This window comes from Pezoporus flaviventris, unplaced genomic scaffold, assembly GCF_033815535.1.
Source record: "Pezoporus flaviventris isolate CSIRO_AGI_PZ_B2104156 unplaced genomic scaffold, CSIRO_AGI_Pfla_v1 ptg000090l, whole genome shotgun sequence".
Taxonomy (NCBI): Eukaryota; Metazoa; Chordata; class Aves; order Psittaciformes; family Psittacidae; genus Pezoporus; species Pezoporus flaviventris.
Genome location: NW_026892638.1, coordinates 1,964,195 through 1,991,266, shown reverse-complemented (window position 1 = coordinate 1,991,266; position 27,072 = coordinate 1,964,195). Strand labels below are relative to the sequence as shown.

The window sequence follows — 27,072 nt, the reverse complement described above, 5'->3', positions numbered from 1 at the left end:
GCTGCATGGAGATCTTGTAACAGCCTTTGAGTACCTGAAGCGGTCCTATAAAGATCCTGGGGATGTACTCTTCATTAGGGACTGTAGTGACAGGACAAGGGGTAACAGGTTAAAACTTAAATAGGGGAAGTTTAGATTGGATATAAGGAAGAAATTCTTTCCTGTAAGGGTGGTGAGGCACTGGAATGGGGTTCCCAGGGAGGCTGTGCATGCTCCATCCCTGGCGGTGTTCAAGGCCAGGCTGGGCAGAGCCTTGGGTTACATGGTTTAGTGTGAGGTGTCTGTGCCCATGGCAGGGGGGTTGGAACTGGATGATCTTAAGGTCCTTTCCAACCCTAACTATTCTATGATTCTATATTGGAGAAGTAGCACCAATATTGGAGAAGAATGCAGTACTACAGATATTCAGCCTTAGACAACTGAAGGCACATTTCAGTTCTTCACTATAATTTCTTCTTTATACTAAAATTACAGTCATCTTAACTTCCGAGATTATTAACACCATACATGTCCATAGCAGAATTAATCTGACAGACTCAAAAGCTTGTAAACTGAGCAAACTTGGAACAAAGCTATTTGTTCAGATTCTGCTTATCATACAAGAAGAGATTTTACAGTCCTTTTTTTCCTTTAAACATTTTTGATGCAGTCAGGCTGTGATGCATAAGAAACTTCACACTTGATACACCTAGGCTTGATAAGACAGTTTCATCAACTGTACTTTCAGTAGATGAATATTACTCAGCTGAAAAAAACTCTCTGAAAATAAACCCAGAGTGAGAAGAACAAGTAACTCATTTAGCCATAGCTGAATCACAGGATTTCACTTCTTGCTTCCTGTGAACCAAATGTTACAGCAAAATTTCTTTAGAGTTTCTTTTTTTTTCCCTGTATGATGACTGGGCTACTAATACAGACCCATTGTTTGCAACAGAAATGTTCCTTTTAGAAGTAAGAGACAACAGACAACTTTGGGGTAAGTAGGTTTGCCTACAAAGCTAGCACCAAAGGAGAAACAGATTTACAGCCTCATGCAGAGCACGAGTTACAGTGTGAATCTTAAACCAAGATCATAATTTTACGGTCTGGAAATACCAGCTGTTAGTTTCCAGTTCTAATTACAATCATACAATACTCTTTCACAGCCATATCCCCAGTTTCTTAACTAACTCTGCCAGTAGAACTATACCTTATGTGCTCAAACTTTGCAAATAGCAAGTGTGACACACTTCTAAGCACTTCCCACAACCTTGGCTCTTCCGAGCAACCCCAGCAACATGCAGAAAAGACTGACACTAACAGAAATGCAGAATCCAGAGCAATTTGTTCAAGCACATTATTTTACTTTTTGCTAAGGAATGCATATTTAAAAATACACATTTTTAAAGAAATACACACAATGACAAGTTAATAGTTATATTCTATACTTTATTGAACCAGATAGATAAAAACTAATAAAGGGACAGGTGTCCACTTTCTAAACAGCAGCGGCAGCTTAAGTCATTGTTCCCTCAGTTGCTTTTATGTTAACTAAAACTTTCCAGCTCCCACCTCTGCCAGCTCATGCTGAACGCTCACTGACCCAGTTTAGAAAAAATCCACACAGTCAGCTTACACAGTCAAACTAGTCCAGATGATTTGGTCTGAAGCAGATAAGGAAGCACTGACATGATTTAAAGTGACAGAGCTGTGGGTACAGTGGCATTTGGCAAACAAACAGATGAGCAGGTAGAGATAGTGAAACAATTCTAGGAAGTTTAGAAACAAAAAAGCACATTCTGGACTTACCCTGGGCATCTAAAACATACAATTTGTTCAAAACCCAAGCAAACTCAAAGTTCTTCTAATACAGTTAAACAACAGAACAGATGCTTCTATAGTAACTTCTCGTAGAATATTTTCCAATTAAAAATCATTTTTCATATATAGTTTGACATTGATTAATTTATGAGAAATCTGGCTGTCATCATAAATTATTTTCCTGATACTTTATTATAAAAAGATTTCTACATTTAAGAAAGAAATTCATCTTGAACAGAAAAAAAACTAACCAAAATATTCTAAATATTTGCACTTTACAGCTTCCTCCTTCCACATACGCACTCACAAAATACTGCTTATTCAGAATACAAAATAATTTTAAAGAGATAGGTATATAATACAAAAACCAATATCTTGCATATTTGCACATAATTCATATTATTATTGCACCATTAGCCCTTTTATTCAGAGTAAATTTATCGCTACTGACCAGTAAGAATTTCACAATTGTGACAAAAATTGAAGTTCTCAGTCTCTCTGGACAGGGTAAGGATTAAACAGCATTTGTCTCACCAGCCTGAACACATCCTTCTTCCACCAACAGGTTTATTAACATTTTTTAAATAAGTCAAGTCATCCTGCATCTCATCACAATGAATGCTTCAGGGCTGGTCCATCAACTCTTACTGAAGACATTTTCAATGACAACAATGAAAGCCAGATAGTGCTTTATGTTTTTGCTCTTTCCCTTTGAAACTGCAAGACCAAGCAATTTTTGTATCTACTGAGAAGACAGACATTCATAGGCTGAAATCAAGCAACTCAGGTTGTCTTTGTTACCACACAGATCATACCTCAGTTAAATTTGGTGTTGAATTGTCCAAGAAAGTGTCTGTCTGAGCTACTATGGCTACCATGGCCAATACAACCAACAGAGAAGATGGCAGGTAGGTGTGGGAAGGGGGCCATCAAGTAAGCACAACATGGTACCCTAGCTAATGATTCCTGCTTTCCATGGACCTTGCCCTACAGGCTTGCTTAATGGCAGCTGTTCTGTTTGTTGAACAGCAGAGAGAATTCATGAGGCTGTGCTAGCAAATTTTGATTCTAAGGAACAGCTGGAAAAAAACCTCAATATTATTCTCAAAAAAATGCCACACAAACAAATAAAATTACCTCAGCTGCAGCTCTTTCTACCTCAGTCATCATGTTTACACAGGCATACCATGGCTCTAGAGTGACTGGCATCTCAATCCAGCCTACCGTCAATGCTAAATTAATTTGCAGGATAAAATATTATGAAATACTTCATATAGAATATGCTGCTACACAGTCATTTAAAAAACATTTCAATTGTATGCTTGGAATTGCCTGATTTGGCCTTTTTTGATGCTGACTGTGAAGTTGTTAGTCCAGACCTAAAAAAAGAAAAAAAAACAACCAAAAACTGGTAAGATATTCAAATACACAATGCAAGCCTACACAATTTTTACAACATTGGATTTCAAAACTTTATTATTTTAAAATCACTTGTGTACTCAAGTTTCCAGAAAAACCTTACCTTTTCGTTCCTTGTGATGGATTCACGCATTGCTGTCCTCTGCTTAAACCTCCTGAAAAGTAATTGGAAACCACCAGAATTATTTAATTCAGTAATGAAATGACACGTCGGAAATGACACATGGCAGAACTTTAAAAAAAAGTTTTTGGTAAACTTATTTTTTTTCATAACTTAATTTGATCTATCTGAAGGAGCAAATAACGTATTATCTGCAGTTAGAGAACTGTAGTTTATATTAACATTATTAAGAGAGGAAAACAAAAAGCCTTTAATTTATTGAATCCTAAGGGATTTATTTGAATCTGCTTGTGGTTTTCCAGAAGTATTTTAGCATAATGTAGTTGATTTTCAAGGTGGTTGCTGAAAACTGTTTTGTTAATTTTTTTTATCCTTCAGGGAGGAAATAATCTTTGCCAATAGCAAGTTTTTTCATTTAAAACAAAGCCTGTCTGCACAACAAATAATACTGCTTATAAAGGGTTTTTTTTGTGTAAAAGATTCATATTGTAAGTCTAAGTTGTGTTCTGAATATTCTAACACTAACATTTTAAATTCCTCTTATAAAGCCCCAAATTTAGATTAGTGACAAAGTACTGTATGTAGATACTTAACTACCTTCACATATCCTCTAACATGGCCAAAGATTAACTCTTCATCAAAAGGAGAAACTACTTGAGTCATGCTGCTGGTTTGGCATGTTACAGGTGGAGTTATGTGATACACTTTATCAGATGTAAAACACACTTGCAGTTTCTGCCTTTATGCTCTAGCTCACCACCTCTCTGTATTTGCCAGCACGTTATACAATAGAACTTTCTGTCAGCTGCATCTTTGCAACAATCCAGGTTGAAGATGTTTTCACTGATTTTCATTTAGATTCCAGTGGCCTTACAAACACCCTTCTGAACACAGCTGGGGAGTAGCAAAATGCAATTCACAGAAATGAGCAGTAATTTCTCCATTTGCTACCATTATAGCAAATGAGAATGCACTGTGTGACTAACATTGCATTAATAAATCTAGTTGCAATGAAAACTAGTTTGATATAAAAAATGCAAACTCTTACATAGCCTTTACTCAAATTAATTTGTTGGAAAAATCATAAAGCCCTTTTTGAAAAGTTCCAGGTATACCATTACCATATTAATTGTACAAGCAAATAAACTGAATAATCCAATGTATCTTAGTGCGCACACTCACCAACTCTGTTTGAGTTTTCCGTATTAGAAGTCTTTGTAGGAAAATCTTTCTTTTCTGTCAGTTCCTGGATAAGGCCTTTATTTAAGCAGACGTCCACATGTCTGTTAAATGACACAAGACTTGTTGTTTTCTGTTCTGAATTACAAACTGGACAAACAAGAACACTGTCTTCTTTGCTTTCAAAGAAACAGGATGAATTATTTTCTTCTGTATGTTCAGTCTTTTCAAAATGGTCTTCACTGTCTTGTGAGATTCCTTTGGGGAGGAGACACTGTTTCATACACATGCTTCTAGCAATATCACTGAGACTGCTAGGCTGTCTTCCTCTGTGAGGTTTATCAGATATTATTTGAGTGAATTTTTCTGTGCTATTGCTGATAGAGTTCCCAGATGTACTCGCAGACTGGTCTGTTCCAGCTAGTTGATCTGGTTTATTTTTTTGACATACATCAACATTTTCATTTTTAAACTGCGGAAGAAAGTTACACGTATTTTCTCTTGAATCATAATTCTTGGTTATTTCCACAGTATCTTTAAAAAGAGTCCCACTGAGGCACACATCAATATGCCTGTTAAGCTCTTCCAAACTATTGCTGCTTTGATCCTCAAAGCAAACAGGGCAGGTGAAGATCTTACCTACATCACTAGAATCCTGCAAGTCTGTGACTTCCTTTGTTTCTTCTACAAAATTTGCTGATGATTTCCTATCATGAAATAGATGCTTACCTACAGATTTATTTGGAGAAGGATTCTCACCATTTAGCTTTCTTGCAGCTCGCTTTTTATCAAAAAAACTCCCTGTGGTAGATGCTTCTGATTTGTTTCTGAAATATTCTTTGTTGGACTTCCCTGGCTGAAGTCTAAGAAAACCAGTTTCTTTTCCTGATTTTAAGAAACTCATAATGCTTTTTTGTTGGTATTTCCTCTCTTCTTCACTCAGAAATCCTGATACTCGTACACCTGATGATGAAAACAAAATTTATAATATCAGTTTTATGAAAACTTAATACTAATTCTAATTAAAACCTTTTCAGGTTGTCCTGGTATGCATACACTCAATAAAAATGAATTTTATCTCTCAACAGAGCCTATACTACCATCAGATACTAACAATAGATCACAATACTATTTTATCAGATCCGAACACTTGCCCAACCATATACTGACTTCAATATCCATGAAGTTTTAACTGACTGAACCATAACACTACGGCAGAACCTTAACATACATAATTCAGCATGAAAGAGTTTTGCACTATTTTTTCCTACCAATATAATTTTTCTTAAGTGTATTCTAATGCAATCAACAAATAATTTTTATGTATCACTGAACAGTTCAAGCAGAATGTATAAGCATGTGAAACACATGGATCTCAGAATCAAAAGTCTATTTTGCAGAGACGTTCAATTTTCTCGCAGAATATAGCATTTGCAAATCTATAAGCACTTCTATTTAAAGCATTTGTTTCTAAAACAGGTTATGAAAAGAAACTACGTGGTGCTGTGGTGCAAAGCAGATTTAAAAGCTCTTTCAAGACAGCAGAATTAAGCACTGCTATGCATTAAGATTCTACTTTTGTGCCAGTGTGTTCCGGGGCTAACAGGTGGTAAGGAAAGTAGAACCTCAATTAGGAAAACATTTCTCAGTCAGGACCATTCAGGACTCCACAACTGATTCTACTTTGCAAGAAAGAATAAAGCAGTGTGCACTCGCAGTGCAGAAAGCCAACTATATCCTGAGCTGCATCAGAAGCAGCATGGTCAGCAGGTTGGAGGACTTAATTCTGCTCCTCTGCTCTGCTCTCATGAGACCCCACTTGGAGTACTGTGTGCAGTTCTGGTGCTCCCAACATAAAAAGAAGATGGAGCTGTTGGGCAAATTCACATGAGGACACAAGGATGATAAAGGGGGTAGCACAGCTCCCATAAGAAGACAGGATGAGAAAGTTGGGGCTGTTCAGTCTGGAGAAGAGAAGGCTGCATGGAGACCTCATAGCAGCCTTCCAAAATCTGAAGGGGGCCTACAAGGATGCCATTCTTCATCAGGGGCTGCAGTGATAGGACAAAGGGTAATGGGCTCAAACTTAAACAGGGGAAGTTCAGGTTAGATATAAGGAAGAAGCTCTTTACTGTGAGAGTGGTGAGACACTAGAACAGGCTTCCCAAGGAAGTTGTAAATGCTCCATCCCTGGAAGCGTTCAAGAACAGAGCCTTGAGCAACCTGGTCTAGTGGAAGGTATCCCTGCCCATGGACAGTGGGGCTGGAATTAGATGATCTTAAGGTCCCTTCCAATCCTAACCATTCTATAATTCCATCAACCATTTATACCATTACTTTAGACTACAGTCTATTATTTTTATGCATTATAAGAGCTAACTCTGAAAAGGAAGAATAAGTTTGAAATATTTTACCCATAAGTCGTATCCGTAAAGGGTGAGGAGCAACACTATCAATTTCTGTTCCTAACAAGTCTTTAGCAACAGCAAATATTTCTTCCTCAGTAGAAACAGAAGACAGCACACTTGAAGCTCTTGTTTTTACTTCAAAGTTCACATTCTTTAGTTTCAAGGTAACAGTTTTACCCTGGGATGATGGGGGTGGGAGAGGAGAGAAAAAGGGGGAAAGAGAGAAAAGAAAAAGGTTAAGCGTATCAAATACAGCACAGAAAACAAAAAAAATTACATAGCATCTATATAGCCCTAAAGCTATAGTCAAGACAGTGTGCGTATCTGTGTACAGCAAGGGGCACTACCAAGAATTTGTCTGCAAGCTTCTGCGCTTGCTCCTAAACTGCTGCCAAAGTTGAATTCTCTGACTGGGTGATTTGGCTATGGTTCCCAACAGACCATCTGCCACCAGTGCATGTTCAATAGGTTTCATGCTCTGCTACAGTCACAACTTCTAACCTGCCTACAAAACAACTATTTTCTTAACTTTCAGTGCCTGATATCTTAATTTTGCAGGGAAAATTACTGAAGTACAAGAGCTATCCAGTTGAGGATTCACTGAAGACTTCCATCCTCTTGCATTGTGCTAGCAGAGCCACACACAGCATCTGTCCGGCACAGATATTCCCCTGGTCACACCTTCTACACCATTTGTGCAATTTAGTGTGTCCCTCCAAATGTAAACAAATGGCATTCCTTTTGTTCTGGTGCTGTTGTAAGCTTATCTCTTCATCCTTATTAGCTGATGATTTCTTTTTCAACCTATCATCTTTTGAGACAATCTTTTATGGTTGAAGAAGACTAATCACAATTCCCTTAGGTCCTGAATGTCAATCCCTGCTTTACCATAAAGACATCCATAGAAAATATGAACTGTTCTTTCCATATGAAAGACAGAAACTTGGTGAGAAGGAATACAGGGACTGCTCCTATCATTCATACCACTGAATGGGATGAATAACTTGTAAGCAAGTCTGGGACATGTGTACTTCTTAAAATACACTACTGGCTATTGACTGGATCCCGTATGAATATGGGAAAGAAACACAGCGCTTGAACACATTAGTATCACATGATCGAACAAAGCACAGATCACAATCGGTTCCATTACTTGTTTATAAACATTACTTTAAGCATAAAATGCTTGCATGCTAAACAACTTAGTTAATTAATTTTTCCCACTCATTATTAGATTGCCACCTAATGAGTGCTGCCTAAATCATTCTAAGCATCTGCAAATTAAAGAATCAAAGACATCCTATGTATGGTATGATGCTGCTGAAAGCACTCACGTTACGAAAATAACACGCTAACATAACTAAAATATTTAGTAAGTTTTAGTGCAAAGTGCTGTCATTTTGCAAGCTACAGAGAATAATATAAATACCTTAAGTCCCTCTTTCTGTAGGTCTTGAGCAAGGTCTCTGCAGAGTTCTCGACACAGGCTGTATTGGTCTTCTGCTGTGTTCATTTCACTGAATGTTCTAAGACAAAGATATGACATCTTTTCAGTATGAATCCTAAAAATTGCTCAGTGGCTGCCATCTAAAATTTTCTTGTACAGTTAAACAAACCTGCATTAGTAAGTTGTATAGGTTTGAGTGCTCACTTCAAGGAAAAAAGAATATTAATAGCCAAAATATACAGAAAGATTTGTGCACATTTATGCATTTCAAAATGTTTGCGAAGCCTTTCAAATAACAAAATAATCTGGCTTTCAAATTTTCATGCACTATTTGAAAATGTATTAGATTTAAGGTCATTAATGCTTTAATATATGCAAAAGAACACTAACACTAATCGAACTCATGAGGACAGCTAAATAACTGGTATTTAATCTCTTTTGTACAGTGCTCTGTAATATCAAAAGAAAGAAAGGATTGGAAAGTCAACATTAGAGACACATATCATAAATAAATAATGCAGATGCTAACAAAAAAAGTCAGCTAGGATAATTATGTTTAGCTTCAGAGGAAGAAAAACTATCTTTCTGCCAAAAATGTTGCTAACTGCTACCAGCGGAATTACAGCATTATTTTTCTGTTGTTGTGCATCTGCTTTTTAGTAATAACATGACAGGAAAGGCAACCTTCAGTTAGTAGTGGTTTTAAGAGAAACAGGAAGCAAAACTTACTGCAACCAGATGCTTTTGGAAAGGTCTCACAGATCCATTATTTCATGCCAAGCTTTATATTAACAAGTGTAAAGTCACTATAGTCACACTGCATTTTACATCTCTAAGTTATATTCAGATTTACCGGATCATATTGAAAAGTCATCCTCTGTTATGATTCCCGTTTCCCTAAGAATATATGCACGCTGCTGAACTATTGGGATGAATATTGTGCTGTGGGTTCCATGCCATTATCCAAGTCATAATTTATGCTGTCCTGGCAATGCTGCAGTTACAACACTGCAGCAACTGGGTTGTAAATCCTGGGTTTGAAAGGGGCAGGATAGAGACAATGCCATTTCAGGTCCATCTTTCCCCCCCTATAAACAAGTTTCATGATCTCACCAGCTCACTAACATCTCTGATCTAAAACTGTTTCCTTCAGGGAAAAAGGAAGTTAAGAAAAGCTAAAGTACAAGAGGCTACCCAGATTATCTGTCTGCCTGCAAACCAGCACAGGACTACAGCCATAAAATCCTCAGTTTTGGTTGCACAAAACCTTATGGAGCTTCCATAAGATGCCCACAACTACCAAGTCCGTAGGAATAAAAATCTTGTTTTCTAAGATGATGCAACACATGAGGGTAGAGATAATTATTATGATGCTATACGCATTCTCCTGGCAGTATTTATTTTTTTTAAATGAACTTCTGAGAATGACATACACCACCTTAAGGAACTTAACACTGGTAAAAACATAAAAGTCAGAAATTTTATTTAACCAAGCAAAATTATTTTCTGCTTTACAAGTCTATCTTACGCTATACTTGCTATGCATGGGACTGAAGGCTAATAGGCTGATACTGACATTACTGGAACATATAAAAAAAAATTCAATCCGTTATGTATTTCCACCCTGTATTATGGCTCGAAGACCACTTTGATGAATTAAAGGTATTAGGAGGATCACATGATGAGGAAGAGAACACACAAACTGCCAGAACAATTACACAGTATTTTGAAGTCAAGGGGAAAAAAATAAAAAAAAAAAAGGCAAGCTTGAATCTGTTTTAGTAGGCTAGTGGTTTGTTTTTTTTTTTAACACACATTACACAATGAAATTATATTTACAGTATACTCTATCTTGTATTATATAGGATTAGTGATTACTGTTTTTTCAGCGTTAAAGAGGCATACCTTTCAGTGCTCATACTTTTTCTTTCTCCATCCCTTTAAAAACAAAAACAATTTAAATTTATTAAACTCACTTTACCGTCAACTGTTACATTTTCAATAAACTCTTAATTCAACCAATCATGATTCAATAACTAACAGCAGTATCTCAAAGATCTGGATGCTAACTTCTTCTATAAATCTTCTATATAAAATTTAAATGAGTATGAAATTGAAGAAGTTTCTTTAAAAAACCTTATACTGTAGATGAAAAGTAAAGACACAGATCAGGCAGAGATGTCAACAGTCTGTAAAACGAAAAAAAAAACAAAACCAAACCATCAACAAACCCCTCAAAACTCCCTTCTCATATCAGGAGTCTTACTTAAAAACAAAACTATGAATCCTATGCTGTCTCACCTGTAACTATTAAGCACTCTATACTTGAATATTTGTTTATCTGAGGAACTGATTGCTTTATGTCTAAATTATTCCCTATGTTAAAGATATGTTAAGGCTTTTTCTGTTTCTTTCTTTCATTTTTAATTGAACCCCCCTTTAACAACTTTTCTGCATGTAAAGCGTTCTCCAGTGCATTTCTTTCTTCTGTTCATAAGTATTGGAAATAACGAGTTTGGTATTCTCAAATATTCCTAAAAGAAGGTGCTCAAAGACAATGAACCTTTATATGAGCCATATAAAAATCATATATGAGCCACACTAAAAATCACTGAAATCAAGTTGGTGCTTGTAAAACAAAGAAATGAATTTCTCAGACAACACCATTAAAAATGTGTTCCCCTTCACAATGATAATGCTGGGTTTTAAAATACTGGTGGGGTTTATTTGCTTCTTCTTGAACATCTGTGTGTGGTTGGTCCTATTGATCATTCTTCATGTGCCCTCTCTTCAGGATACACGGACTGCTTGGCCTGTCTTCCTGCTGCTGCTTTCCGTGGCTCTGTAGCTTTTCTTTCCCAGACTGCAAGGGATGTTTTTTCAAGCTAAGCTGAAGAAGGCATCAACCTGCTTCTGGCTACACGTGCATTTTGTTGATGCTTGTGAGCTCTGGAATAGAGTAAAAAAAGCAACCAACCCAAAACAAAAAAAAAACAACAACAACCAACCCCCCCATTAAAAAAAAAAGTATATAAAATAACATAAAAGTAACATGACATAAAATTAAAAGTTACAAAACCAAAATCAAATGGAATCATAATATAAAATCCTGTTTTCACTTGTAAGCTTTGTGATTTGTGTCCTTCAAAGTGGTTTTGGAGTTTAAAACCCCTGTCACTGCACGGAAATAACAGTCTCAGCATTATTCACCTCAGGGTGAGCATAGGGAATAGAATGGGATGGAGAAGCATGGAATGGCATAGAGTGGAATGGGGTGGAATGCAACGGAATGAAATGGAACGGAATGGACTGGAACAGAATGGACAACACTAGACTAGAACAGAAATGGAACAGGTTACACTATGTTACACCTACAACCCTGCATGACAAGTGATTACATAGGTCCAAGGTGTCCACCCACAAAGGTGAATGGCTTCATGGTGACAGAAGGCAGATCTAGAACTAAGAAATTCTTCCCCGTGAAGGTGGTGAGACACTGGCACAGGTAGCCCACAGAAGCTGTGGCTGACCTGTCTCTGGCAGTGTTCAAGGCCAGGCTGGAAGGGCTTGAAGCAACCTAGTCTAGTGGAAGGTGTCCCTGCCTGTGGCAGAGGAGTTGAAACTAGATGATCTCTGAGGTCCCTTTCAACCCAAACCATTCTATGATTCTATGAAACATGGTAGGAGAGAGAGAAACTCACTTACTTTCATTAGAAATATGAAAATTTACCACCAAAGATCAGGTTTTTCATTACAACAGATAATAAACAATGAATGTATATTGTTTTTTATACAAGAAACAGGACTGAATGCCTCTGCTTAGGATATCACATTTCTCTCTAGCTATTTTAATAATTATGAGGTTATCCTAAATGACACTGACTTTACTTCTTGATACATACTTATGCACAACTTCTCTGACAGACTTTTTGCATTTTGTGTATTTGACATGGTTGTACAAACTTCTGATTTTTAATACCTGGCCATTGTGTATATTTTAGCCACAAGTATAACAGTAACAGGTAGATCTTTTAAAATATTAAGAAAGCCAAATTTTAGTATCTGCCAATAAAATACCTTAAAAATATACAGTATGTAACATACCCAAGGAAAAATTTTGAAAATTATAAACAGAAGAGGGAAAAAAACTACCAAAACAAAACATACTTTTCCAAATATGTAGAACCTAAACCAAGGGAAATATCCAAGAAATTACGCCAAGATGCTTCTGAAAAAAGAAGTGAAAGCAGTGCCCTCTGCTGGTAAAGTTCTGAGCAAGTCACAATTCCAAGGGCTTTTAACATCTTCTCTGTAACTTTTCCAATACCTGGCACCTGAAAAAGAGGAAGTTCATTATGCTGGAAACTTTCCATTTGTAGATTTAATACCAGTAATAATTTAAATTAAACACAACTGGACAGACTACCTAGAAAAGTCCATTGCTTTTAGAACATAAGAAACATGATTGCATTGTAAATGTCATGGTATCTCTTACCTTTCTAATGGGTAAATCTTTTAGGAAGTCTAGAATTGCTTGTCTCTCAGGGACAATTCTGCACTGCCCATTGGGTTTATTACAATCGCTACACATTTTTGCTAACAGGGTATTCGGTGCTATTCCTTAAAAACAAACAAACAAAACCCGTATTTATAAAAAATGGAAGACAATGTTTAATTTCAACTGTTCAATACTTAAAAGCACAAAAGTAGCCTACATTTTTGGCAAAGACAAAACATAAGCAGAAGAATGACAACAGCTGCTAACCAGATGTGTTACAAATCTGCAAAAAAAATTTATAATAGACATGTGAGAACATAAATGCATGTGGTAGATCAAATGTAATGGATAAAGTGTACCTACTATTTTAAGATAGAGTAACATAACATGCAGTACTCGGTCATGAGAGGTTAAATATCATGTGTTTAATAATAACATCAGTTACATTATTGACCGATTTTATGACAGTGATCATGATAAGACAAAAGGAAATAAAATGGCAGTTATAATGACCTCTTAATGAGAAGGAGATACTTCTCCCTTGTATTTCAGCAAAAAGACTAAATTATTTTTGACAGAATTTACCAAATTCAAGTCTTTTGTGGGCTACCACTGCTATTCGCTATTGCTCTTCTCTATCAAAGTAACTGTTTTTACAAATAAACTTGGAATTGGTTTAGCAAGAAAAATAGAATTACTCTGTGCTACAGCCCTAGTGGTCTAAATTTTTATTTGCTCCCTAATATATCATAATATTCAAAAGTTTAAGTAATTCTATTATTACTGATTACTAGTATTTCTTCAAGTAGCTTTCTTATCGTTTTTCATTTTGGGGAAAAAAAAACCTGATGCACTTATACAAAACATGCCTGTTTTGTAAACATTAACTCATTCTTCAGAAAGACAAAATTTCAGTAGACCAAAATTATTATTTTGCTACTACTCATGGGGAGGGCTGTCTCATCCCCTGCATGGGAGGGTCGTCTCATCCTGCTTATTAGCTGTTCCTTTATGTCTGCTTAACATTCAACACTTCCTTGGTCTTCCACATCTGTTTCATAAAGCTCAGCACTCCCTGACACCTCACTGACCTGGTACACAGAACAGATTAGATGGCATCCAAACTAAGTGGCTGGGGACACACACATTAGTGACCTAATCCAGATTAATATTAAAATGACAGAGATGGGATGAATTTTGATATTGCCTTAAGCAAGGAACAAATGTGGAGTTCGAAGTACTTAACAATATGGATCTGCTATGCAAACTAACATCAAACTAGCAACCAGTGACAGATTTGACTTGACCACTGGCTTTCAAAAACAACTTACACAGAACACTAAAATAACAACTACCAGTGCTAAACTTAGCTCCTGAGCACGCTGGTCATTGTTCCACACTACATGTATTTCAAGAAGAAAGAAGCAAAGAGGTGATAAACTACTTCTGTGATTAAAAAAAAGGCCAAAAACTAACACGAAAGCCAACCAAAGAGAACAAACAAAAACCAGGAGTGACACAACACCCCTGACATCTCTTGAAGCACTTGAAAATCACAGTCTTTGCAGTTTTGGCAAAGAGTGTGTATTTCTTTGCAGCACAATGCTGTGGCAATGCTGATTTCCTAAGTAATGCTCTCTGAGATTAGAGCAGCAGATATTGTGGAAATACAAACCATTATTATAATTCATGTGTGTTTGAATACCTGCACTCGCAGTCAGCTGAGTCTTCTGCTCAATCCTAAAGCGAATTTCCTTCACAACTTCCTCTGCAGAAGTTCCAAAGGCAACTGAATTTTCCACCAATTGATCTCTTTGTTCAGGATGGTCATTAATCGGAGGTGTGCTGTCTTCAAACAATACCGGTGAAGAACATCCATGTTCATTAAATTTGGCAGATATATTTATATCATCTTTATCTATGTTAGAAAGAAACAGAAACAATTAATCCATGTGTATAAAACACATACTTTACCGATTTCCTTCTGCACTGGCTGAAAAGAGTTCATTAGCAGGTGTTTTTTTCTGTTTGGAAAAAAAAATAGCCAAAGCAATCGCATTGTTTGTTTTTCTGGGTTTTTGTTTGTTTTTTTTGAGAAAGAAATCATAACTGCTTTGTTCTTAATGTGATTTGAGCTTGGCTGAGATTGGAAGAATTCGCTAGGAGAGTAGATATAACTTCCAAGAAGTTATACTTACTGGCCTGTTGCTCTAGCAGCAGAAAAACATCAAGATTTTGGCATTATTTTTGATTCATATCAGAATGAAGGCCAGATGCTCCATTTTTTTGTGGAAATACAAATCCTTTGCAGCAGTTTTTTCAATATTCTCCAAAGAAAACCAGGGTTCTGGAATATCTGGTTTTAGAACCACCAAGCTGGTGAGCTTCTTATTTTCAACTGCAGTCATGATAAAACAAATAATGTCAGCAGCCATTCGTCTGACTCCACAAACTTTGCTGTTATATTTTCACATTCTGAGTGCTCAGTTGTATTTTGGAAGGATGAAGATGATCAAGAAGTATGAAAGGCACATGACTACACTTAAGTGATATTTTGTAAAGACTATGCCTGGTTTTTTCTTTCTATTCTATTAATACTTTCCAGTCATAGTGAATCCTTCATTATCCTCTTACTATTTAGATATTTTTTTAATAGTTAAAATATAAATGTTCTCATTTGTGCATCTGTCAACCATTTGTATGATTCCTTGTTTTTTTAGTATTCCTGATTGTGTATACAGTTGTGGATGTGGTTCCAACTCTGTCTTCTAGAGCCAAATGAAATTCAGTCACACCTCAAGAATTACCACAACTTCTGCAGCGCTCATTACTTTATCCATTTTTATTCCTGTAAAACAATCATGTAACTAGTGTTTACACATACTGTTTTTGCAGACATTTTCTCCTGTTTCTGATGAGCAGAACTCTATAGTATTTTTGGAAACATCTTTACAAAATACAAATAACTGTTAGAACAGTAGTTTATTTCACACCTCCTTAAGCAAACTTACTACCACTTTTCACACATTTTCCTCAGGTTAAAAAAGAAAAAAAAAAAATCCTATGAGTCCAAAACATTAGCTGCACACCTTTTATGCACTTTCAATGAGTGCATCTTATCTGAAGCTTACATTATGAGTTACCCCCCTTCTCCTGACATCTGGTAATGCATTTAGTGTAACTAATATTATTTTACAGGGCAAGCAGCCATTCTGTGAGACTGACCACGTCATGTATTCACTCCCTCCCCCCTCATTATCAGGCCCTTAAGCAGACAAAGGAAACAGATTTCTCCTTCCCCTTCCTACCAGCCTTGGTTCATGGGCATGAGGCCGACTACTCCTGTCCTTACTGTCCTTGAAGGTCCCAGGCACCCAGACAGCTTGGTGGTGTTGATGACTCTGACACAGAACAAGGATGGTAACAGCACCAGTGCACCGTCTGTAAAATCAAACTCAAGTCCTAACCGGGAACATGGACCAGAACTGTGCTGGACAGGGAGGGAGACTAGGACCTGCCCAGGACACCTCCACTGTGTCTTCTGCTTCCTCCAAGGACTGAGTATTCTTTAATATAATTCAAGTCTAGGTTATGATTGTTATATTGATATAGCAATCCATGTATTGAGATCTGACATGACCCTCGGAGGATCCAGATGATTAGAAACTTTAAAGTTAAGTTGTCTTAGAAATTCTGTATTAACGTTGCTCAAAGATTGTACTTCATTGACTCTGCTTGGAGAAATTCTGTGCTATTCTGATCATGACTTCCTATTAGGAAAATAAAGCTTTAATTGTAACTATTGTTTAGTGCCATCCTCATTCTGCCAAGGAACCCTAAAAGAAACTGACTGTTCCCTCAGTCTCAGGTAACTGCATAAAAAGACAATAACTTCCTTACCATTTTCTGTGGTGCCTTCTGTGTTAAAAAAGAATCTTCTCCTATTTTCAGGCCAGTTCAGTCTTTCTTCCAAGTGCTCTGTTATGTTCAGGTAGGCTTCATCTAGGCCCACAGGCATGAAATTGGGATCATATTCAGCCAGTATTTCTCTAACCTTTATAAACACACAGTGGAAGTTTAAAGCTGTGTTGCTGTTAAGAGCATATCTTGACACACAATTAAAGTAAACCAATATACTCTGAAACTTGAAGATGACCAAGTAATATAAGCAAAATTAATACATAAAATTATTTATCGATACTGGTAACTACTGCTACTTGCTTCTTACAAGGAGCAAGATACCAACAATAAGTGAGAACTAAATGGATTTTGAGCAGTGTACTTTAATCTATGCCTTGATTTTACACAGGTCATTCAGATCAGTGTATAGCGATTTCAGAGGAACTCAAAAGGTTCACAGACATGGTAGTACCACCTGAACAAAACTCTGTGGACCTGGGAACTCAGCAAAGCACATGAGTTGATGCACCTTTCCAGGGACTGTGCTTCAGACCTCACACATGCAAAGGTTAAAAAAATCCCCAAAACAAACCCAACTAAACAAGCCCCCCCCCCAGCCAACCAACCAAAAAACCACTGCAAACCCCCACACTTAAGTCTTAAATTATATTCAAACTGAAATTATAGCCAATGTTTTAAATCACTGGTTAATGCCACAGGTTAGAAAAATCTTCAGTGATAATGTGTCTTCCCAGAAGGCAATATAATAAATTAAACAGTCAAAATAAATTATCTACCTTTTCTCCTCTCCCCAACCTTTTTTTTTTTTCCCTAAAACAAGGAGGACAGTTTGACTGTGTCATGTTTTCTCTGTTAACTTTAGTCAAACATGCGCTTCATCTTTCTGAAACTGACTGAAGATAGGATTCACTGCTCAACTTTTAAAGACAAAATGAAATAAATTTAAATATTTTCAATGCAAATCCTAAGAGAAAAACATAACAACCAAATAAATCTCAACGTTTAATATATTACCCCATCAAACAAAAAGTGAAATACATATCATGAAATCTGAGATCCTTAACAAGTTAAAATGCATTCTGAAATACTCATATCTATATATGCTTTATTAAAATAGAAGTGAGAAAAATCAAATAGGATCAAAATTAGTAATTACCTTCATTTATGTAAACAGATAGAAGCTTCATAAGAATAAATAAATATTGGCATGTTACTGAAATCAGGAGACTTGTGCCATGCATTAGCTTGGTTTCAGGTCTACAAAAGATACTTTTCTTCTTTTTAGTAGGATTTCAGGTAATCCTACGTATTTCTCCTGGCACTAAGTAAAATTAGTTCCAGTAAAGCAAAATTATTTATTTTCTCCTTAATTTTTTGCCGTTTGTTTCAAGCCCCTTCTTTTGAAACAAATGAATCTGCATTTAGAAATCACTAATGCTCTTTGGTCCTCTCTCCAGTAATCAGCATTCAAAATAATGATCATGCATTCTATGAAATTATTATCTCCATTTTACCTATGTGCTTTCCCAGTAATTAGATTATGCTCCATGGTTTTGATGTTTTAAGAATAGTAAGGCTCAAGTGGTACCACTGGCTTACTACACAGTTCTGCAAATCTCTATCAGCATCAGTAATGATGCTGATAGATATTTGCATGCTTTTAATGAAGCATGACTTAAATAGCAAGATGGGTGAATGCAATGCTTTTCCCCTCCTTTTTTGTTTTGTTTTCAAAGCCACATCACTGAAGCATTCAATATTTAAACTACTACTTTTCATATTACCTAAAAGTTATGTATTGATAGAGTCTAATACCAAGTTCATTGACTTTTGGTTAGAGAGAACTTTTAGACTTACCTCTTTACTCACTTTGCTGTATTTTCCAAAGTTTAAGGGTACTATAGTTAGATGTGGACATAACTTTTTAGCAATAAATCCAGGCATGGCTGCACGCACACCAAATCTCCTAGCATGGTAATTTGAGGTAGACTTAGGAGAGATTAAATAAATTTAGTGCTCAGTAATCAGGTTTTTCTTAAAGTTCAGTGTTAAATAATCAAATTGTATCATATCTCCACGAAGAAAAAACTCAAAACACTGAGAATTTATATGCATCTCCTCCCACCATCTTTCAATCTGTTTACATCCCTTAAACTTTCATCAGTACACTTTTTACCAAAAAATAAAATCCATCTTACATGGTCTAGTCTGAGAACCAATGTTCCCTCTATTATTTCTGTTAGTGTTCCACACTTACAAATTTTTTCTATGTAACAGTGTCATATTGCATTATGACTGTATAATTTATTAGGCTTTAGATTCACGTAATTGATTTCTATATCAGTTTGACATTTGGCCATACCAACATACTCATTGATCCCACAGCTATAGGCTTTTCCTTCAGGTCTGGTTTGTCTCTCATCTCCACAGCTGCATAGAAGGCATCCATGTCAATGTGTACAATTGTATTGCTAAGGTTACGGCTCTGTTCTAGTTCTACCACAAGTTTGTCCACCTGAACAGAATAAAACAGTAATTGAAAAAACTATCAACCTGGCAGAAGTGCAACAGTACAGATGATCCTAGAAAATCAAATGCATCTGGCATGTAGCTAAAAAAGCAAACAAAACAAATGAGCAAACCTCACCAAACCAGCACCACCAAAAAGACCCACCACCCTCAGCCAAGTTTCTGATGAAGCTTGCTCTCAGAACACTGCCGTTACTGCGGCAAATGCTACAAAAAAACAAACAGCAAAACCCCACCTATGGAGGTGGGGAAAGGATATATCACCTGACTAAAACAGAAACTTTGTAAGACCACTGAATATGCAATTTTAGCTACAGGATACAGGTTATTTAAAAAAAAAAAAAAAGCAACAAAACATGCTTTCATGCTTTTAGAGAATTTCCAGTGCTCCTAAACTAAGCTACCACAGTTAAGAAAACCGGCTTAGACAGACTAAGAGAAGGCCAACAGCTCACAGGGCAGATCCATTTATCTTGTCAGAAAAATAAGGTCTCAAACAAACAGGTTCATTTACTGCTAAGTAAACTACTCTTAATTGGTTCGGAGAAAACTCCAGGAACAAACTTGCCAACAGAGTTTCAAGTTGACAAGCAGGTATTGCGGCGCCGGGAGACACGGGGGATAGTTCCTCCTAACGCGTGTCCCCGAATTGCTATACAGGTCATCCTTATATGGTTACATCATTTTCCGAAAGGTTTCCGGCATGCATACAAAATGTGGTGGTCTTTAAGGGTCGTTTACCTTTCCCAACAAACTTAATTAACATTACAGACATAGCAATCATCCTGGCCTTCTACTTATCAGTTAGTTTAACTGCTGTCATCCTGGACATCTGCTAGTCCGGGATACTCCCCATCCCTGTCCTTCTATTCTGCTTTTCTCACACCTTTTGTATTGAGGCCCTGAAACTATGTCAACTACCTCCAAGCACCGCAGTTACTTTCCATTACAAAGCCATCAAACTTAACAGAACTGATTACATTTTGTACTTTTGTGCCTCCTCGTCTCATAATCCCTTTATAAAATTCCTCAACATTTGTTACAGGAATCCATATCATACAAGGCTAGATTGCTAGGAAATAATCCAAGATGAGTTTTTAAGAAAAGCCGATGCAAAAGGAGCACATTTCACTTGGAGTTAAACATGTACTGTCTCCTAGCAGGCGGTGAGCAATACTTCTGCTGCATTAGTTCCATGATGTTGTGAGGCAGAAGCCAAGCACAAGGACATCTCCATGAACTACTTTAATTGGGCTTAATTTGCTTATATTCTTTTGCAAAAAGACTTGCAGATCATTTTTCTGAAATATCTTTCAAATGTGAATGAGCTATGAACTGTGTGACCAGGAAGTGTGAACGCATTATTTGGCAGGCAATTTTTAAGGTCCACTGATTTAAGAATTTAAGATGTCTATGTTGGCAGTACAGCACACCATTCTGGAAGTGAAGGAGATAATTCAACAACACTAAAAGAAAAAAAAAAAAGAAAAAGAAAAAACCCTCACCAAATAGGCATAATAGAGCTCAAGAAATTTAAGTACTCTTTGCTCTCAAGTACAAGGACGCACACACATTAATGACATCAGGATACAATTACAGAAATGTCTCTGGATTGATCGCAGTGGGTTTATGGTCCTGGAGAGGGACGTTTATGTGTAACTTGCATGGTTACTTGAAGACATTTTCTGTCTTTTTCCCCTCAACAGAGCTCATTAATAAAAAACACAAAACCCTGATCCAAAAACCCGTGTTTAGACTCTTGAACCAAGGCAAATGGGTATGAATGTTCAAACTAAATTGCCGAGTTACAATTTATGAAGTATCCTGTTTTGTTCCAAGTTGATTTGAGGGATCAAAGGCTAGAATGGGGCCTCAAACCAAGCTATTCCATAAGAAGAGCACAGTATGCTCCCTGAGGCCAAGAAAACTGGTTTAGAGAAGTTAAAAACGCACGGGGAAAGCCATTCAAACAACAAAAACTGGGTGATTTACATCATTTTCATTATGCTACTAATTCAGTAAGAGTTCAAGTCATGCAGTGATAATGAAAAACATCCTTATTTTAAAATATACAGATAATTTTCAGGTTACTTTGAAACTCAAATTGCTTAATTAATTCTGTAAATTGCTTCTCTAGTTACATAACTTCTGCATTTCAGTTGATCAAATTAAGAACAAACTTTTTTGCCTTTTCTCCGCAAATGTATCATCATACTTACTGATCAGTTAACACATGCATCTGAAGAATAAAGCAAAACTACATAAACTAATCAGAAATACAAAAAGATAACACTTCAGCAAAAGCCAAACAAAACACACCCAGACATACTCAGCAAATTCAGGCACCTACAAATGTTTCCTTAGTAAGATAAGTCACAGAATAATTTCTTAGAAGGAAGCCAGGCTGACAAGTTTTTAAAAGCTGCTTCCAATTTTTCCTTAAAGACAGAAAGAGATACTGAGACTTTTTATTTCCAAGCAAGATGAAAAGAAAAAAAAAAAACAACCTAAAAAATTACGAATTGTAACTGAAGTTTAATTCTGCTTCTAGTGACTTTCAAATGACCTAACGAATAACCTCTCACTTCTTTTTATCTCATGATGCAAAATACAAGTTTTCCATCTTAAATTGCTTTGCCAAAGTAAGACAGAAAAGATCATTCAAATTTTTTTTTTATATTTGTAAGCGCATCTGACTGATTTTGAGTTAATAGTAACTATTTACAGAATAAACATCTGGGAAAAATCCACATGGATAAAAATAGCCAACATTAGTACAGCAGTTCGCAAATCTGGTAGCAGCTGGATACTTTTTAAAGCATTATTAACTACTGCTGAATTTCAAGCAATTCCACTCTAGACTGCTGGAATAATCTAACTCTGTTACAGAAAAGTTTTCCAAAATTAAGAATCACATAATACTGTACAGTATATCATTTCTCTTAAAATATAACAATGACAATCATTAGAAAAACTTCAAACTACCTTTCAAATTTAAGATTATTTTAAAAACTCCAGCAAACAAAAAAAAAAAACAAAGAAATATCTGTACACATAAATGGCAGTTTTAAGAAGCTTCATAAGCACATTCTACTGTGCTAATATTTGCAAAACATCAGTGCACTTCTGCAAAGAAGGCCTTCTAAAAAAACCTGCAAAAATGAAAAAGATCCTCACAAATTTCCTGGCATATATACACTCCGGTAGTGGTTTACCTTGCAGATTCTACATTCTATTTTTGTTACTGTTTCCACCATTTAACTAGGATTTTGTCCAATAAATCCAGTAAGCAGGGACCTTTTTGCTTATTTTTACATCACAGAATCATTAGGACTGGAGGGGACCTGTGGAGATCATCTAGTCCAACCCTGCTGCTAAGGCAGGGCCACCTAGAGCAGGGCTACACAGGAATGCATCCAGGTGGGTTTTGAATGTCACCATACTGGGAGGCTCCACAACCTCCCTGGGCAGCCTGTTTCAGTGCTCTGCCACACTCAGTGTAAGAAGTTCTTCCTCACAGAACCACAGAACGGTTTGGGTTGGAAGGGACTTCCAAAGGTCGTATAGTCCAATCCCCCTGCAATGAGCAGGGACAACTTGAACTAGATCAGGTTGCCCAGAACCACATCTGGCCTTGTCTTAAATATCTCCAGGGATATCACCACCTCTCCGGGCAGCCTGTGCCAGTATTTTACTACCATCATCATAAAGATTTTTTTCCTCACACACAGCCCGAATCTCCTCTCTTCCAGTTTAAAACCATCACCCCTCATCCTATTGCAACAGGCCATGCTAAGAAGCCTCTCCCCATTCTGTTTTAATTTATGGCCATTGCTCCTTGTCCTGTCACTGAAGAGTCTGGCACCATCCTCCTGGCACCCACCTTTGAGATACTTATATGCATCAAAGGATGCCCTCTCAGTCTTCTCCAGACTAAACAAGCCCAGCTCCCACAGTGTTTCCTTGTAACAGCCCTGATCATCCTTGTGGCCTCCACTGGACCCTCACCAGTAGCTCCTTGTCTTTCTTGTGCTGAGGAGCCCAGAACTGGACACAGGAACTCCAGATGTGGCCTCACCAGGGTCAAGTAGAGGGGGAGGATCACCTCCCTTAACCTGCTGGCCACACTCCTCCCAGTGCACCCCAGGTTACTATTGGCCTTGCTGTCTGCAAGGGCACACTGCCAGCTGATAGTCAATTTATCATCTACCAATACTCCCAGGTCCCTCTCAGGTCAACTGCTCTCCAGTAGGTCAGCACACAATCTATACTGGTACTCAGCCTTCTTTCTCTCCAGGTGCAGCGCCCTACACTTGCCCCGTTGAACCTCATTAGGTTTCTCTCCATCCAATTCTCCAGCCTATCAAGGTCCTGCTGAATGGCAGCACAGCCTTCATGTGTATCAGCCACTCCCCCCAGCTTCATATCATCAGCAAATCTTCAGCCTCTTCAAAGACCTACTTAGAGGAATCCCATGGCAGTGTCAATACCTCATACTTAAAATTTTAAGAAAACAAATTCTCTCATGGTGTATCCGAAGGCAGAAATGAAAATAAGAGTTAACTCGACAGACAAAATTAAAGAAGATAATGAGACCTGAGTATATATCCAAAGACCCAGAGAAGCTGATTAAACAAACACACAGCACATACTAAAAAAAAAAAACAAATAAGGCACTCAAGACTTGCAAAGTTAAAGGTAGAGATAATGACCTGGGAAAGAGTAGCTGGCAGGTAAGTGACAGGAAAAGGGAGAGGCATTCTGAATATCAGGCATAGACAGACTGCTGGGCCAGGAGACTGGAGACTTCAATGGGGACTCTGGGGGCACAATGACTGCTCTGGAAAGAGGACTGATGGAATCTGGGGATGTGGGGCAAGAAGAGGAAAATCAAGGGTAGGACAAATTAAAAGAAAGGCACAGAGAGAGCACAAAAGGGTCAGAACTTGCAATGAATAAATGAGGGCAACAGCAATCATGAACCAGGAAGGATGCAACAGGAAGTTATCTTTTTCATGATTAAATGACTTAAAAGCCACCCTAAAATAAAACCAAAACAAAACAAACAAAAAACAAAACACAGAAAAGAAAACAAAAAACAAAAACCCAAACAAAAATAACCCCCAACCAGACAACCACAAAAGAAGCCCAAACCAACAAAAATCATACAACAAACAAAACAATACCGAACAACCAGAGACATAAGTGATCCATGTTAAATATTAACTAAAACAAGTTGAGGCATACATGCATATAACAAACTTCCCAGAGATACTCAGTAATTAGAAGCTTTCCTGGGCACAAATTTGATATACTGACATAATTTACAGAAGTAATTTGCAAATCTGCAATGAATGAAGAAAGATTGTACACCAAAGCTTAGGACTTGCAATCCCCACAACAGCATTCAAAATTAATGGATGTGCTTAATCTTCATGTGCTTCAGCTCCTCATCTACAAAACAAACTACTCTGCTGGAGTACTGCAATACTTTAAAGAAGTCACACTATGTGGTGTACAACATAGAGAAGCATATGAGGAAGTCAGTAATTCTGCATTCAAGGCTGTGTTAGACTAGCATACAACAAATAAAGTTTACAGCCACCCACTGAACAACGAAGAGAACAGTAAATATTGAATAATTTCCTACTCAGTGCACACTGTCTGCACTGTGTAGTGAATGAAGCAGGAAGCCTGTTAGGGAAAACCAGCAAGCAATCATGTAATTAAAGATTGAATCACAGTACAAATGGAAAGAAATTAAGCTTCTACAAGCAACTTTAATTCTGTTGCGCCTGAGAATGTTTAGCATGCAGTCTTGGTGCTGTTGTTTTCTTTCAACCACCTTTCATACACAGTAACACGTTGGATGCTGTTACCTGTCTTTAGCATTTGAGAAGATAAACACCCCCTTCATCTTTCTAGTTCAGGACACTTGTATTTCTTGTGACTGCTTGCCATGATGATTTTTTCATTAATTAGCATAAATAAGAAATAAATTATATCCAGAAGAGTTGACGACTGTGATACCCTTCCTCCCACTGCAGGCCACTGAACACAAATATACATATATTATACAAAGTAAACTCAAGACTGGTATTAATAAGGTACTTCACAAAATGTTTACATAAACCGTGACAGCCCTATAAACTGAACAGACTTAGAAAAACAGGAATTATTTTGTTTTACTCATTTAGAGAACATTTCAGAGTGATTTTACAATTTCTTCTTCTAGCAAGTTTTTAAGATTACATCATGAAAACATTGTGCAGTTTTACTTCTGTGACTAACATCAAAATGGTAGTTAACATTGTACTTATTACCAGAATTTAATGCAAAACACTAGAACACACCAAAGTGTTTCTCATTCACCTTTTACTTCAAAAAGCTTTTATAAGATTAATTAGTACCTGCAGCTGTGCTTTCAAGAGCTGTTGTGCTGTAATTTTCTCTTTTAGCTGCATCATTTTTTCAATCCGTTGGTTAACTTGTTTATCTTTTTTAAGTTCATTTTCATAAAATCTAGAACCCTGGAAGAAAATTGCAAAAAACCTATGTTTTTGTGTCTTTTCCTATGAATAACCACATCTGATCTTTACATACAGAAAACGTAAAACACAGTAATGGTTTCTAATGCATACTTTGTATTTTCATATGATGCGCAAGAGACACCAGTGCTGCTTTACATCTCTCTCCTCAAAAGACACAGATGTATTTCTCCTTCTCAGATACCCTATACTCAGATGAGTACAAGAGATTATTTAGAGAACTTACGATGTTTCTGCATTCTAACACTTGACCACAAAAATCTGAAATAGTAGCTAAAAGCCAAAGTATTCTTTGTAATACCGCCAAGATGAGTAAAAAAGTAAAAATAAAAAAAAAAAAATTAAGCATTTTGGCAAACTTCCATATACTTTACTGTACACAGAAATAAATAATGACACTGTAAAAGTCAAATCCAATTATAACGTTGTTTCACAGGCCATTTAAACTTGACGGATACTGCAGAATTACAAGCCATCTGGAAGACGGTGATGAAAAGCAAATGAGTATAAAAAAGCCCTCTCACCCCCAAGTATGTAATTACTCCTTCAAGAAAATGAATGAAGCAGATGTAATAAAAACATAAACAGACAACAATCATGCAAAGAATGTATACGACTTCCTTCCTAACAAAGAAAAGAGGGCATACGATGAAATAGAAGAAAATTAAAAAACAGGAAATAAAATATTTTTCTAGCAATACCTAGTTAGCTTACAAGAGAAATAATATTTTCAGGAAGAAGTAATGTCTTTTATTGAACTGCCTGAAATGTTGTTTATAAAAATCTGTAAAAGTGGCCAGATTTTTAGCTCTAAGCCTTTGGCTATCAAACCGTTGCCAGTGACAAGAATTCAGCTATTGTCAAATAAGAATCAGGCATGAATATAAAAAGCAACAATATCCACTTTTACAATAATGATAAAAAGGATGAACGGCAAGACTGTAACAAGTCATATCTCATTGCTTAGAAGAAATCTCTAATTATAAGAAACTATTGTATGTTTTCTTTCAATATCAGACATGCATTTCATCTTTTCTTCCCTCTGCAATCAAATGTGCCTTATCAAGTCTGACTGAAAGAAGTCAGTACCAAACTATTGGTGTGTGAATCAGCCCAATAGTTAAGACTCTCATTAAGCTTTGGCGTTCTTTAAATTTCTTGCAGTATTTTACAGTTAAAAAGCTATAAAATCTTGCTGTAAC

At 36.8% G+C, this 27,072-nt stretch overlaps 1 protein-coding gene across 6 annotated transcripts in view; it reads right to left on the bottom strand.

The window, feature by feature from the left end:
• Positions 1-1,411: 1,411 nt before the first annotated feature.
• The window catches only part of POLK (DNA polymerase kappa), a 36,946-nt gene continuing 11,285 nt past the window's right edge, over positions 1,412-27,072 (bottom strand). For 2 of the 6 annotated variants that reach the window (XM_061475835.1, XM_061475836.1), the window contains exons 3-15: positions 25,733-25,852; positions 19,156-19,308; positions 18,651-18,782; positions 16,773-16,926; positions 14,578-14,790; positions 12,870-12,994; positions 12,542-12,708; positions 10,280-10,312; positions 8,357-8,453; positions 6,934-7,105; positions 4,523-5,482; positions 3,323-3,374; positions 1,412-3,179 (exon numbers count right to left, since the gene is read on the bottom strand). In XM_061475835.1, the coding sequence (XP_061331819.1) occupies positions 3,095-3,179; positions 3,323-3,374; positions 4,523-5,482; positions 6,934-7,105; positions 8,357-8,453; positions 10,280-10,312; positions 12,542-12,708; positions 12,870-12,994; positions 14,578-14,790; positions 16,773-16,926; positions 18,651-18,782; positions 19,156-19,308; positions 25,733-25,852 (2,463 nt within the window). In that variant the 3' untranslated portion in view covers positions 1,412-3,094. Of the gene's footprint in view, positions 3,180-3,322; positions 3,375-4,522; positions 5,483-6,933; positions 7,106-8,356; positions 8,454-10,279; positions 10,313-12,541; positions 12,709-12,869; positions 12,995-14,577; positions 14,791-16,772; positions 16,927-18,650; positions 18,783-19,155; positions 19,309-25,732; positions 25,853-27,072 lie in introns of those variants that run through there. The other 4 variants (XM_061475838.1, XM_061475837.1, XM_061475840.1 and 1 more) reach the window with 4 other exon arrangements.